Here is a 14,203-nt window from a genome sequence, read left to right on the forward strand (position 1 = left end):
TAAATAATTAAAAAATATATTATAATTCTGGAAGGATTGTAATTTTTTAAGCAACTAAAAGAATAATTGGTAGAATTGAGAAATCAAAAATATATTTAAGTCTTAAAAGGAAAATAATTTCTTCTTCTATGCATATTAAATATAGTATTTTACAAGGTGGAAATGGAAAAGTGAATAAAGTAGTGACTCTACAGATCCAAGTAAACGACAAAGAACACTTTTTTTGTGAGTGGATATGGATGATGATTATTATTATTTTTATCACGGTTTTAGAATCTTTGAACAGGATATGTTCTATGATATGCAAGTTGTCGGCACCAATAAGGTAACTAGCACACCTTTGGGATCTTTGCCAATTAATTTAAATTTCATATGCAAGATTTACAGAGGGAAGAACTTGTTATTTCATTTTAAGATAATAAAGAGGAAAATAAAGTGATTTACAGGCACATATACTTTGGGTAAACAAATAAAATAATCTAAGATAAAGTTTAACTTTTGTGTAGTTAACAGAGAAGGAAATGGTGAGTAAGAATATAAGACTAAAAGAAAAAAAAATGAGAGAATTTTGACGTTATTTTGTACTGAGAAAATAAAACTATGAATAAAAATAAGTGTATATATATATATATAATATTGTTTGTTATCGAGAAAGTAAAAAGAATTATTTGTATAATTTACGTAAAAGACAAAAGTACATTATAGAAGGAAAAGATATATCAGTCTTGTACAGTGAAAAAGTTTATGGGTCGTAGTCTCTTACTCTCAACAAAAATTTTACTGCTTCTCTCGGCTTGTCTTTATTCATTTGGCTCTGTTCTTTCCCTTTAAGATACAGAATATAAAGTTTTGGGATACGTGTTTTCCTATCTACTTTTTTTCTTTCCATTTAAAATAATTTAGGTTATGTACCGGATCGAACTGTCAACACTAGATTAGACTTAGTGGAATTGACGAAATGATAGACGTTCGTGTAGGATGATCGACACTTTGGTACATTAACGCTTAATCAAAATTAGTAAAACTAAACTATTATATAATACACATTTAAGTGTGATTTATCTCACTAAATCGATCAAATAAGATAAGTTTCATTAAAATAATATAAATAGCGCACATTTCAAGAACTACGTCATTAATTATTGTACACGTCCGAGTGTTGAACGTCCTTTGCTGACTTGAGCGTCGAAGTGCCTTCTGCAGATACTTCATTCGGCATTCTCCTTAGAGACTAAGCAATCAGGCGACCGAGACTTAAAAAAATAACACGAAGACTGAAGGAGTAGGCTGAAATGTGAGCTGACCGATCGGTACAAGGAAGAAGACGAAGCCAATCAACAGTTTTTTAGGATTCATCTCCCTAACAGAAACATATTAAAAATTAAACAAGATATTTATTAAGGTTAATAATAATTATATTAATAAATATATTTTAAATTTAATTTAATTTTACAAATTTATAAAATGAAGTTTGCCTTCATCTCTATATTATGAAATATTTTATATTTAATTGATGTAAGATTTCAATATATTTACTTACATTTTATATTTTTTTATCAACATTTAATAAAATTTAACTATGATATCTAAATGATTGGAATATTATATTAGAGTGTGATCATATATTTATTATATTTTTTTTAATGCAAAAAGCTTAAGTGTAAATATTCATTAATACAGTGAGATATTTGTCTTTATGTTAAACCTATATTTTGGTAGGTTACAGGCTTTGTTAGTTGTTGAGTCGATGAATCAAGTTAATGAAGTAGCACCTTACACAACCCCTCCACCCTTAACCCATGCTTCAAACTTCATAAAAATCTTAAGATAAATACTTTAAACATATGCTAACTATTTTTTCGAAAAATACAAAATCACTTCTTATTTAATAACTACTCACAAAGTGGTACATATATTTTAAAGTCTTGGTTCATAAAAACATATCTTACATGGTTCTTATTTCTATAGCTTAAAAGGTATTTTTTTTAAAAATGATAAAACGTATTTTTGGAGATGCCACGTGAACTAGTAATAATATAATAATATATAATAAATGTAATTCTTATTTTATGAGTTATTGTAAAATAGATTTAAAATTTATTTCGTAATTTTGTATTTGTTCCTGCTAGGGAGATGAGACCTAGAGAATTATTGAAGGTTTCGTCTTCTTCCTTTTTTCGGGTAGGTCATTGGTACTTTACTGTGGTTCTTCTCTACCCGATCTCTCAGTCTCGGATGAATACCAAATGAGAGAGGTAGATGCAGAAGATACTCCGACGCTTAAGTTAGTAAAAATGGTATTCAACATTTGGGGATGTACAATAATAATGACGTACCTTTCTTATTGAAATGTGCATTATTTATATTATTTTTTAATGAGCTTACCTTTATTGGATCTGTTTAGTAGAATAAATCACATTTATAATTGCATTACCTAATTTTTAATGGTAGTTTAACTTCACTGACATTGTTAAACGTGTTAGTGGAACTAAATGTCCGTGGAAGTCTGGTTGGAACTACAGTCTTAAAATTTATTTTAGTAAAAAAATGAAGTTATTATGTCAGAGATCTGAAAGGTTTTATAAAGGATATTAAATCCATGTATTTATGTTTGGCGAATTGAATGCGAAATTAAAGAGGAAGAGGTAGTGAAAGTTGAAAAGGTTTTGACAGTGAGAAAGGTGGTGGAAGTAGCCTACATTCTGTTTGCTCTGCACTGCAGGTTCATAATTTCACATGCCTCACATAACTATTACCAACATTTAACCTACAAACCAGGGACCCTTTCTGATATCTACCTTGCTCCTCATTTTATCCAATAATCCACTTCATCAATATTATATTCATATTTTATAAAAATCTAACACTTTTTACGCACCAATATTATTCATATAAAAAATTAGGTTTAAATGTGAGATTATATATATATATATATATATATATATATTTTATTTTATTTTTCTTTTAATTAAATTTTTTTCCTTTTTAGTTTTTTTGTTTATTTTGCAGAACAATATTTTATTCGTTTGGAATTATATATCATGTAAACACTGATAATAGGTGGTCTACTCATTTTGTCACTTGTATTTAGTTCATGTGTAGGATTTTTTAAAAGTTTATCAAAAAAATTTAATAAATTTGTTTCATTATTTAATCCTCCTTTCTGTGAAATGTTATTTTTGTTTTAATCTATGATGTTGAAGGCTTTTAATAATATTTTCTTTATATTATTATTATTATTAGTTATTCTCATTCAACTTATGCAAACACCTCATAACATTAATCTTTGTCCATTCACTTTCATATTGTAATATAATCATAATACTAACCAAAATCCTTTTACATCGAAGAATTTTGTTTCCCAGATAGTTTATTGACTCACACAAACACAGTCAACACCCAAAATGATTATAAATAATATAATTTTTTTCCAAAATTCATGATGTTATATTTAGCATGCAACTCATATCCTTGAGATATCAGTAGAGAGTGAAATGATTTTGCTAATGATAATTGCTGAGAGAAACACCTCAAATCTGTTTCGAATGAATTGTTACTCTCTCTTTCATATATGTAAATATAGTCTCACATCGTTCAAGTGTCAAAGTTATGGACGGTTTATATACTTCCTCCTTCTCCAATTCTCTGATGCGTCTTTTAAGGACAAAACCGTAATGAAGTACTGACTTCCAAAGCAGACAATGCCTCGCGGTGATTGACCCGAGCGATGCTATCTCTCATACTTGAAGTCGGAACATTGACATCCCTTGTGGGGCCCAAGAGGCTCCTTAGCCCTCGACTTGGGAGGCTTGTTCCAGTATGCCAATATAGTCCCACTTCAGAAGTCGAGGCTAAAGGTAGTTTATATACTCTCTCCTCCTTCAACCCTCTACACGTCTTTTAAGAAAAAAACCATACAATTTATATACCTCCTCCAATTTTTTGAGGTTTGTTATTATTTTGGTTCTTAAAGTAAATTCACCTGCACATAATAACTAAAATAAAATTTAATAAACTTTAAAAAAATAGCTCTATACAAAATTAAAAAAACTGAAAATAAAAATATTAAGAAAATCAAAAGGAATAATATACACAATTTAGAGAATTTGAAGTTTATTCTAATAAAGTTGATTCTTTTGGGAGAGAAATAAATATGGTGACCCCATGACCCTTCGTGTAGCTTCTCTGGTACATGGCATTGCCAGCTCAGCCACTGAATGCTTGGTGTGCTAACTTCACCAACTTGTGAATTCAATTATATATGCTTTTCTATTACATTAATATGTGTCGTACAATTTGTCTCCTTTCTATTTCTCTCTTCTTCCTTCCTATTCGTCTACTCTTTATAACCAGAATAAAGACTACACTTTGCCTCATTCTTTCATACTCAAATCTGGTAAACAAATATAACTGCACCACTGTTTCTAGAAGAAAAACTTTTTTTTTTTTTTTTACAGAGTTTCCCATTTGTAATAATTATTGAAGATGTAGAAATAAGAATATTTTATAATGAAAATATTTATTTTAAGGTCAATTTTTTAAGTCTAGTATTATGCGCCAAGTCCGATATTGCAGGTAAACGATCGTCATATTTAAAGACATCAATGTTGTATCAGCATAAATTAAAGAATATGTTGGAGATCTCTCGTCGACTAGAAATAAAGACATTTCATAGTATATAAGTGAGGATAAATCTCATATTACGAGAGATGTATTATTATATATAAAATAATTTTAAAATATATTATAAGTTTTATATAAATATAAATACATTTCTACTAATAAAGTAAAACAAAAGTTAATATATTATTCATCTTATCTACGTTTCCTAAACATATACTTATGCCTACTCTCATGTATATAATCCAGAATATGTTTATTATACAAACAATAATATATTTATGTTTGTCTTCAAACTCAACAATCTCAAAATCCATGTTCAAATTTTAATCAATCATTTACTTCAAATTCTACGATCACACGTTACTCAATTAATTATTCCATATTTCTAAACTATATTCAATAGAATTCTCACTTCTTAGGATTAGTTTAACATTTATCTTTAACTTATTTACAAAATGTAAAAAAAAAAAAATAGCTTCCACATAAAAAGTTGTTAGAGTTACACGAAACACCCTCAATAACCAACGAATTTCAACATTCTAAAAATTTAAACTACATACCAAATTTTAGTATAAAACTAAACAAACTTAGAAATTTACTTTACTCAATTGACAAAATCGAGATAGATATCTACAATGAATAAGAAAAGAAAAACAAAAATCTTCAAAGCAAAATATACTTAGTTTGATTTGAAAACTTATTGAGTAGAAATGATTCTAAACTCGTCCCTTTTTGAAAGACGAAATTAGATTTTGAAAAATACGAGAATCAGAGTGAGACTTTAAAAGATATGTTACAGAAAAGAAAAAAAAACTTTAAAAAGAGAAGAAATATTGCATGTACGAAGGATAGGGAATGAAATATTTTACACTATATGTTATTTTTTTATAAATTAAATCTTTATAAAATATCTTTAGAGATACAAATATTATTTGAAATAGATTGGACGGTTTAAAATAAGAAAATAGTAAAAACAATATTGACAAAAAATGTAAAGTAATTTATTGAAGCACATAAACTACATCTAAGTATAAAATGTCTGAATTAAATAATTAAAATGAAATCATTAATAATATTCTAATAACTTAAATATATATATATATATATATATTTATAAACATTTTTGTGACTCAAGATTTAAATATGTTTTATAATTTTTACAAAATACAAATATAATATTTATAATATATAAATTTGAAGTTCGTTGATAACAAATCTTCTTTATTTTTTACATTTAACCGTTTTGACAGATGAAAATAAGGTGTGAGGTTAACAATATATAATATATAAAAGAAAGAATGAGAAGATGGTGGTAAATAAGTAGTTAGAGTGCGTAAGTATGTATATATGATGACAAAAATAAGGTGGAGTATTGCAATGAATGAGAAGTTAAAATTTGGTGAATTGTGTGTTTTATGTTATGGGGCGTCACATCGATGTAAGATGCACCAAAAAATAAAATGATGGGAGGAATGGGCCATAACCAAAGGGAATCTATTAAGATATTCGTTTTGTGGTCATATAACACATTTTAAATATTGCTGGGCCTTCTTATTCCACTTCTCAACTAACTTCACACCTTTTTCATCAACAAAAACCAAAATATCAACACAATTTATAATTCATTTCTTCACTTCTTTCTCTAATTCATTTCCTCATTTGATTCACTCTTTTTCTTCTCTTCTTATATATCCAAATACAAATGTTTGATTGAATTAGTACTATTTCGATATATGTGTTCTTTAGGGAGATGAGACCTAAAAAACTATTGAATGTTTCGTTTTCTTTATTTCTTCGGGCAGGTTGCTAAGCTTCATTCTGATCCTTCTGGCTTTCGCGTTACTCCTTCGGCTCTCAGTCTCTCAGTCTCGGATAAATGCCAAATGCGGGAGGTACCTGCATAAGGCACTCCGATGCTCAAGTTAGTAAAAAGGATATTCGACACTTGGGTGTGTACAGTAATAATAACGTACATTTCTTCTTGGGATGTGCGTTATTTATATTATTTTAATGGATTTACCTTATTGAACTTGATTAGTGGAATAGATTACACTCACAGTTGTATTACCTAATTCTTGATGGTACGTCGGTCGGCTCGGTCAGTCCATGACAATGATGGGTAGGTCCATACCAATACATGTGTATTTGCCACCAAATAATTCCTACTATGATTTATTTTTATATATCTAATTGACTGTAATTTTGAAAAAAAATTTAAAGCATAAAGAAAGTAATATAATTTTTGCAATTTTTTTAATAACTCTTTTTTCTCTTTCTTTTATCCTAGAATTTATTTGATCTCATTTGTTTCTTTTTTGTAATTTCTTATTCTCCTCTGCATTGTAAAACAAAGATAATTTGTAAAGAGGAAATGATGGCTTCAAAATACCACTATTATGAGATGCAACTCAAAGTCAAAAAGATGTTTGATCAGTTTGTTGTCAACTTTAATCACTGTTCATGACTTTACTCTTCTTTTGTAGTTCCAAAAAAGTAAATATTCACAAAAAATAAAAAAGTGACATTGGAATTTACAAAGGCATAAAATTTGGCCTATTATTTAATTGATATTGTTACTTTAGTTTCTTCGTTCTCACCGGTTTAAGATGCCCCCCACATGCTACAATTGTTCCAACCAAAACATTAGATCCAAAGGTATACTCCACAATAGTAAACCATTATCACAGACACTGTACTTCTACCATAATATATAAAATCATGTATTCTACAAACTAATATTTAATATATCATATTATATTAATATAACAATTATTAAAATTTCTCTGAAAAATTATATCATCACAATAACCTTTTTTTTTTTTGTGGAGAATCATCATAAGCTAATTCAATGATAAAAAAAAGTGAGTATCGTCGTTGTAATAGCTATTATGCAGCATGGGATTTTTATGCTTTACTATTTTGAATAATTAATCTGCATAAGATGGCATATGCATTGTTATAAAACTATCTCTTTATCCATATGTTCACAAGTGAGTTCATAAGTTGGCAGATATATGGTGTACAAGTAAATAAAATTTGGGGGCAACCCTGATTACTTGGTTTTGATTCTCTTCAAATTAGGGTTTCTGTTTCTGAAATGTGACATTATTTTTAACTTGCTAGCACTGTGATTGCGTTGAGTAATGATGTTTTGAAGGCTAGACCAGCATTTGTTAACTAAGTGACTGATAAAATTGACAAAATTTGCCCTCAACTTCTATACTTTTACACGCACTTCCATATTAATCATGAAAAGTTGATTTTAATCTTTTTAATTTTTTTTAAATAATTCTAAATAAATCATGATCTCAAGTGCACTCTCACACTTCTCTCTATGAACTACAATATTTTCATTCTTCTTCCGCCACAATGTTTAAAAGAGCACTTATATCATTTGAACGTGTGTGAGATGATTGGTGATAAGATTAATTGTATTCGACGTTTCCGGTGTAAATTTTTTTTTTAAGTTTTGTACTCCATTTTTGTAGGTTGTTGATTTTTATTTTTTTTTAGTTGTGTGACTTCCAGAAAAATAGAAATAAGAATAAGCGAAAGAAAATATACTCACAACCAGTACAGACAACACAAAACTTACATCAATTACCAATATTCACCACCAACTACCATAAGCAATCATCACCACTTGAAAACAAAGAAGAGAACACCATACTCAAAAGAATATTATTAAAATTTTAAAAAATATAAAGATACAACGATAAAGTATAGAGTTGTAGGAAGAATTTGCCATAAAATTTTGATGAATGATATATTGAAAACCTGCTTGACTATACAACATTTAATTGATGATATAAAAAAGAGAATATTTTTATTATTTCACATATAAAAATTGAAATTTTAGACAAAGAAAAAAAGTGGTATATTGGAACAAGATGGTTAATTTATCATTTTTCTAAAATTTTATGGTGAGTTGTTTTCCGGGTTGAGATCAAAGGCCCAAAACACTCTAAGATGGTCCAGTAGCAGCTCAGTGGCCCAAAGCACATAACAATTAGAGTTGAGATTCCACAAAAAGCAATGCATATAATGCAAATTTATAACCTATTTATTTTTATAACAATCATCTGAAAATGAAGAAAAAGGAAGGATATAGACGAATAATCCATGCACGGAGGAAAGGCGCCAAGTAAAAAAAGGAACAGCAAAAGAGCCTAAAGTATTTTTTCACTCTTAGTTACATCTACCCATATTCCTTTTTATTTTACCAAATAAAAAAATACGAGTGAATAACTTTCAAAAGACATGTTCCTAATATATCTGGACAAATGCATAACAAAAACCACTTTTGACACGCTAACTTTATACTGTCTCATACACAACCAATAATTGCTAGTTTCAAAACATGCAAACCAAAGACATCTAAACTGTTGAAGATTCACACTCACATTTTAAGTGATTCACTTCCTAAAGCCATTGGTTATACCTGCATTTTGTCGTGCACAGAACCCTTTAGTTTACCTTTCCCTTATTCTAACACGTTTTCCTTTTTAATCACTTTTTCTTTCCGGTATGTTTGCCTAGTGGTTCGGTGACGTGGATTTTACTTCAACCCAGAATCGATTCTCATGCCATGGTGTGCTTCTATTTTAGAACTCGAGCAAAGTGCACATCATTATATAAATAATACTTTGGTAACAATTATATTTTTTTAACAAAGACAACAAGGTTATCGTTTTCTTTTAATTAGAGCCATGGATGAGCTCAGTAGGAGTAGGGTGATACGAATTTAACAGAAAAGAAGATGAAAAGAGGAACACAAGGCGAAGAAGAAGTAGTGTCAAGGGGTTCCAAGTGCCAAGACTGTGGGAACCAAGCCAAGAAGGAATGTTCATATTCAAGGTGCAGAACTTGTTGCAAGAACAAAGGGTTTAAGTGCCAAACCCATATCAGGAGTACTTGGACTCCTGTGGACAAGAGGCGCAACACGGAGCAACCACCTTCACCTCCACACAACTTTCATGGAGATGTTCCTCAAAAGCACAACCAGATCAATCCCTATTCAGGTTACTATTTATACACTTAAAACCAAGGCGTGAAGGATGTATATACAGCTTTATTAAGCCAAAGTTTTTGTTACGTTTCTCTTTTTTTTTAGTTTCAGGTTTAGAGATGAAATTTCCTGGTGCTGCGAATTCGATGGCTATGTTTCGGTGCGTTCAGGTTCGGTCTATGGATGATGCGGTCAATGAAGTAGCGTATCAAACATCTGTGAACATTGGGGGGCATGTATTCAGTGGAATACTATATGATCAAGGCCCTGAACAAGGGTATAATCATAAGGGTGGGAGTTCAAGTGGCCTTGTTGATGAACAGCAGAGAAATAATCTTGGTCTTATGAATAATGCTTCAATCCACAGTAGAGATAGTAGTGGTGTAACTATAGCCTCTGCTGGTCACGGTGAACCTCTTTTTCCTCCACCACCATATCCGTTTCCCCTTGCTTCCTTCAGACCCGGTATGCCATATTTCACATACCCAAGATCTTAATTTGCTTCTTTCGGAATCATGAACAACATATATATGCTGGGAATGCATGGAATTGAAGGCATTATTCAGATGAGGAAAAAATGAAAGTGATGTAGATTTCGGCGTTGGTGGATAGAAATGCTCAGAACCTTTGTACTGGGAGCACTTTATTAGTGTCCAAATAAACACGCAAGTGCACCTAGAAACAAATGAATTGATTAACTGATAGAGCTTGTTCTTTTGTGGTCGAAAAGTGGAGGACTCAGTTTGTTCCTATTATAGTTTTATGTGTAATTTAGAATGTGGCCACCGCTAAGTTTGGCAGTTTTGTCCTCTTGCTTTGCTCATGATTCACTTTTTAGATTTTTGTCAATGATAATGTTTAATTCCCCAACTTCGACTCCCTCATTATTCTGCACTCTATACTTCTGCCACCTTGGTGCATATCTGAGACGAGTTTCCATCTTTTTTACTATCTTAAAAAAAATTGTTTATAAAAAGTAATATATATATATATATATATATATATGGAAAAAAGTTACACTGTAATCACAATTATTTACTTTTTATAATGATTGTCTTAAATTTTATATTAAATATGATTTGTAATTTACTGATAATGTTTTACTTATGTCTATTAAACTTAGAGTTTAAAGTTTCATGGTTAAATATGTTTTTTCTTATATTAATATTAAAATTTAAATTTTTTTAAGTATAAACTTTAGATTTTATGTTACTTTGTAATAAAAACTATTAAAATATATTTTTATTAGTATTTTTTATGTAATAAATAAATTTTTAACATAAATTTATACTATAATATTATAACATAAAATATTTTAATATCTTAATTAATTTATTGTAAAAATCTGTTTGTCATATAAAAAAAATTATAAAGACGTATTTTAGATTTTAAGGTATTTGTAATATAGAAACTTGTTGGAGATCCCACATTGACTAGAGATTAGAGCCTTTCATTGTATATAAGTGGGTGCAAACCTCAATCTTATTGAGCTGGTTTTATGGGGTTGAGTTAGGCTTATGGTTTAGGGTTTAGGGTTTTATCAATATTTTTTATATAATCAACAAATTTTTATCATAAATTTATATAATATGAAATATTTTAATATCTTATTTTATATTAAAAATTCATTTATTATGTATTAGAATAATTTTCTTATTAAAGAGTACTTTAAAAGTTCAACTAAAATTTAAAATAGAAAAAATACTAATTTTTCGTAAAAGCATATGGAAGAAAATATGTTTAACCCAAGTTAATTTTGTAAGAATAAATTTGGTGATGTGAGTGGTGTGAGTAGCTGCATCAAACCTAAAGTTTGTGGATGAGAAGATGCACACATGATAGACTTATGACTATAAGAGACAGCGTGCTGTTAGCTGAGGACTTTCTGGAGCTTGGTAGCCTCTTTTTGTTCCTTCCATTGCCATTTTATTATAGTTTCACTTTTTCTCATTTTCTTACTCAAATTTCAATGCCAATTACATTTTAATATTTTTAAATTCATCCAATAGTTAACTTCATATAAATGTGTATAGATTTTAGAGACACGAACACCCTCTAACAGAACATAAATTTGATGCTACAGATGTGACAATGACATAGCAGAATAAAATTGTACATGAATGAGCAATATGAACTTCAAAATAGAGTAAAAAAGAATATTACATCGGTTCTTAGTAACAACCGTTGTAATATATTTTTTGTACTCAGAATGACCAATATTACACCGGTTAAACCATCTAACCGACGTAATATATAGCCCATATTCAGATATGGAAGGTTGTTACGATTGATGGTGGTGTTGGATTGGAGAGTTTCGCCTTTGATCCTCGCGGCGAAGGACCTTACACCGGCGTTTCTGACGGTCTCGAATCATCAAATGACAGCGTTCTGAGAGTTGTGTGGATCTGTCTCAACGTCGACCAGTTCCGTGCCATTGTTTACGACAGTGATCGCACGGGGTCCTTACTGTTAGCGGCGGAGTTGTTCCTAGTGTGTCGTCATGTCGAGCGCGACAATGACGATCTCGGCGAGGCACTGGAGGTTCTTGTTGGTGTCGAGGTCGAGAGCAACGACATTGTAAACATCGAGTGATTTGACGACGCAGTCGACGAGCTCTGGAAAGAGCTTGTCGAGCAGCGACTTGGCGATCTGGGAGGGGTCGCAGCCCATGAGAACGACGACTTTCAACTCGGTCTCACAACAGAGAAACTCGTGGAGGAGGTGGCGGAGCCAGGATATGGGCAAGAGTGTCATCGGAGGAGTCCTCGGTGGTGGTGGAGTTCCAAGAAGCGGTCTCCCACATGCTTCTGAAAACATTATTATTACAAAACTGTCATTGTCACGTCATCATTTTTCGCCACGTTGACAACGTCAAATGTGTGTCATGGTGCAGAGGGTGTTAACAAGACATTTTTCTTGATTTTAACTATCCACGCTATGATTAAAAACTAGAAAATTTGATTATTTCATTTTTGATTCACTTGCACTAAACGTTGAATCTAAATAATTGGTAGCAAAAACTTTTATTTCTAATTAAACACCAATTTATAAATCATTTAACAATAATAAAAACTAATTTAAAAACCAAAAATTTTTTAGTCTCTAAAATAGTCTTTAAGATAGTCACTATAGCAAGTAATTATTTTTTGTCTCTAAAAACTAGTTTCTATTTCATGATTTTCTTGTAGTGATATTACTCATAAAACTTTATGTTGATTTTAAGGATTTTTTTATATCCACTAAAAATTAACATAAATATAAACTACTTATAAAAACTTAAAAGAAGTCTTATTTTTTAATCTAGAAAATGCTTTATACGTGAATTCAATTTAAATTCGACACAAAGTTAATTTCGCATGTCCACTCTAAATTGAACTAATACAAAATACTTGTATTCAATTAAAATTTTAATTAATACAAGTCACTTCATACTTCATATATAAGTGTGTTATGTCGTTGATCTTATATTAAATTTGGTTTGGAAATATATAGTTTTAAAAAAAAAACGGAATTCAAACATCTATTAAATATTCTATTTAATTTAATTTAATTTATTTATTCTCATAAAAATTATCACAATAAAAAAACATGAAATAGAAATCAATTTTAGATACCAAAAATAATTAGTTGCTATAGTAACTAAATTAAAGACTATTTTAGAGACTAAAAAAAATTGATTTTCAAATTAGTTTTTATTATTGTTAAATGATTTCTAAATTGTTATCTAATTAGCAACCAAAATTTTTGCTACCAAATTTATAAACTAAATAATTATTGGTTTCTAAAATGGTTTCTAATTTAGTCATTATAGCAATTAATTATTTTTTGTATCTAAAAATTGATTTCAATTTCATTTTCTTCTTATAGTGCATGAAAAAAAATAATTTAAAATTCTAAGAATGAAGGAAGGAGATACCGTTATTTTTTATCTATGTGACTATAAAACCAACCTTTAACTTACTTTGATTTTAAAGTTCAACACATTTAGAAAATTACTTAATTTGATTAATTTTATATATAAAAAAATATGTGGAAAATAATATAATAAATTTCACAATTATTTTTTCTTTGTCTTCCTCTACCAAACCCATAATACACGTAGCCAATTGGGCTTCTTGTCTGGAATAATATGTTAAAGTATAGTAAATATAGTTTGATATGCAATGTACCCTATAAAAGTTTCGTTCGATGCTTTACTTAATGTTATTAGATACCATCTTGGTGCTTATCTAATCATAACAGTCATATGTTTATATAAGAATGTGATAATTGGAGAGAAGCATAACACTTATTTGGTTTTACGTTAGGCTAGGATTCTTAAAAACAAAGGTTGAAACTGAATTATTTTAAAAAATTGAATTATAAATAATTAATTATAAATAAAATATTTTAACTTAATTTAGCAATAATTTATAACATCAGAACATGAGTTCAGTTAAAATATTAGTTGTAGTAATTTGAACTATTTACATAATTTAAATATCTGAAAACAATTAACTATTGAAATTGTTGTCCAAGTTTTAAGGTACTAATTTAAAAATTGTTTGATGCAGAAAATCATGAAATAAAAAT

The 14,203-nt window shown here is 29.3% G+C and overlaps 1 protein-coding gene across 2 annotated transcripts; it reads left to right on the forward strand.

Moving 5' to 3' along the window:
• The first annotated feature begins 9,280 nt into the window (after positions 1-9,280).
• On the forward strand, positions 9,281-10,501 carry LOC137821201 (protein SHI RELATED SEQUENCE 3-like). 2 transcript variants are annotated; one of them, XM_068625676.1, is made up of 2 exons: positions 9,281-9,644; positions 9,737-10,501. In XM_068625676.1, the coding sequence occupies exons 1-2, from the start codon at positions 9,383-9,385 to the stop codon at positions 10,126-10,128; spliced, it is 654 nt and encodes a 217-aa protein (XP_068481777.1). In that variant the 5' UTR covers positions 9,281-9,382; the 3' UTR covers positions 10,129-10,501. The 2 variants fall into 2 exon arrangements, with proteins under 2 accessions (XP_068481777.1, XP_068481778.1); XM_068625677.1 differs by having other exon boundaries at positions 9,743-10,501.
• The last annotated feature ends 3,702 nt before the right edge of the window (positions 10,502-14,203 follow it).

The sequence above is a fragment of the Phaseolus vulgaris genome, chromosome 9 (assembly GCF_000499845.2).
Source record: "Phaseolus vulgaris cultivar G19833 chromosome 9, P. vulgaris v2.0, whole genome shotgun sequence".
NCBI lineage: Eukaryota > Viridiplantae > Streptophyta > Magnoliopsida > Fabales > Fabaceae > Phaseolus > Phaseolus vulgaris.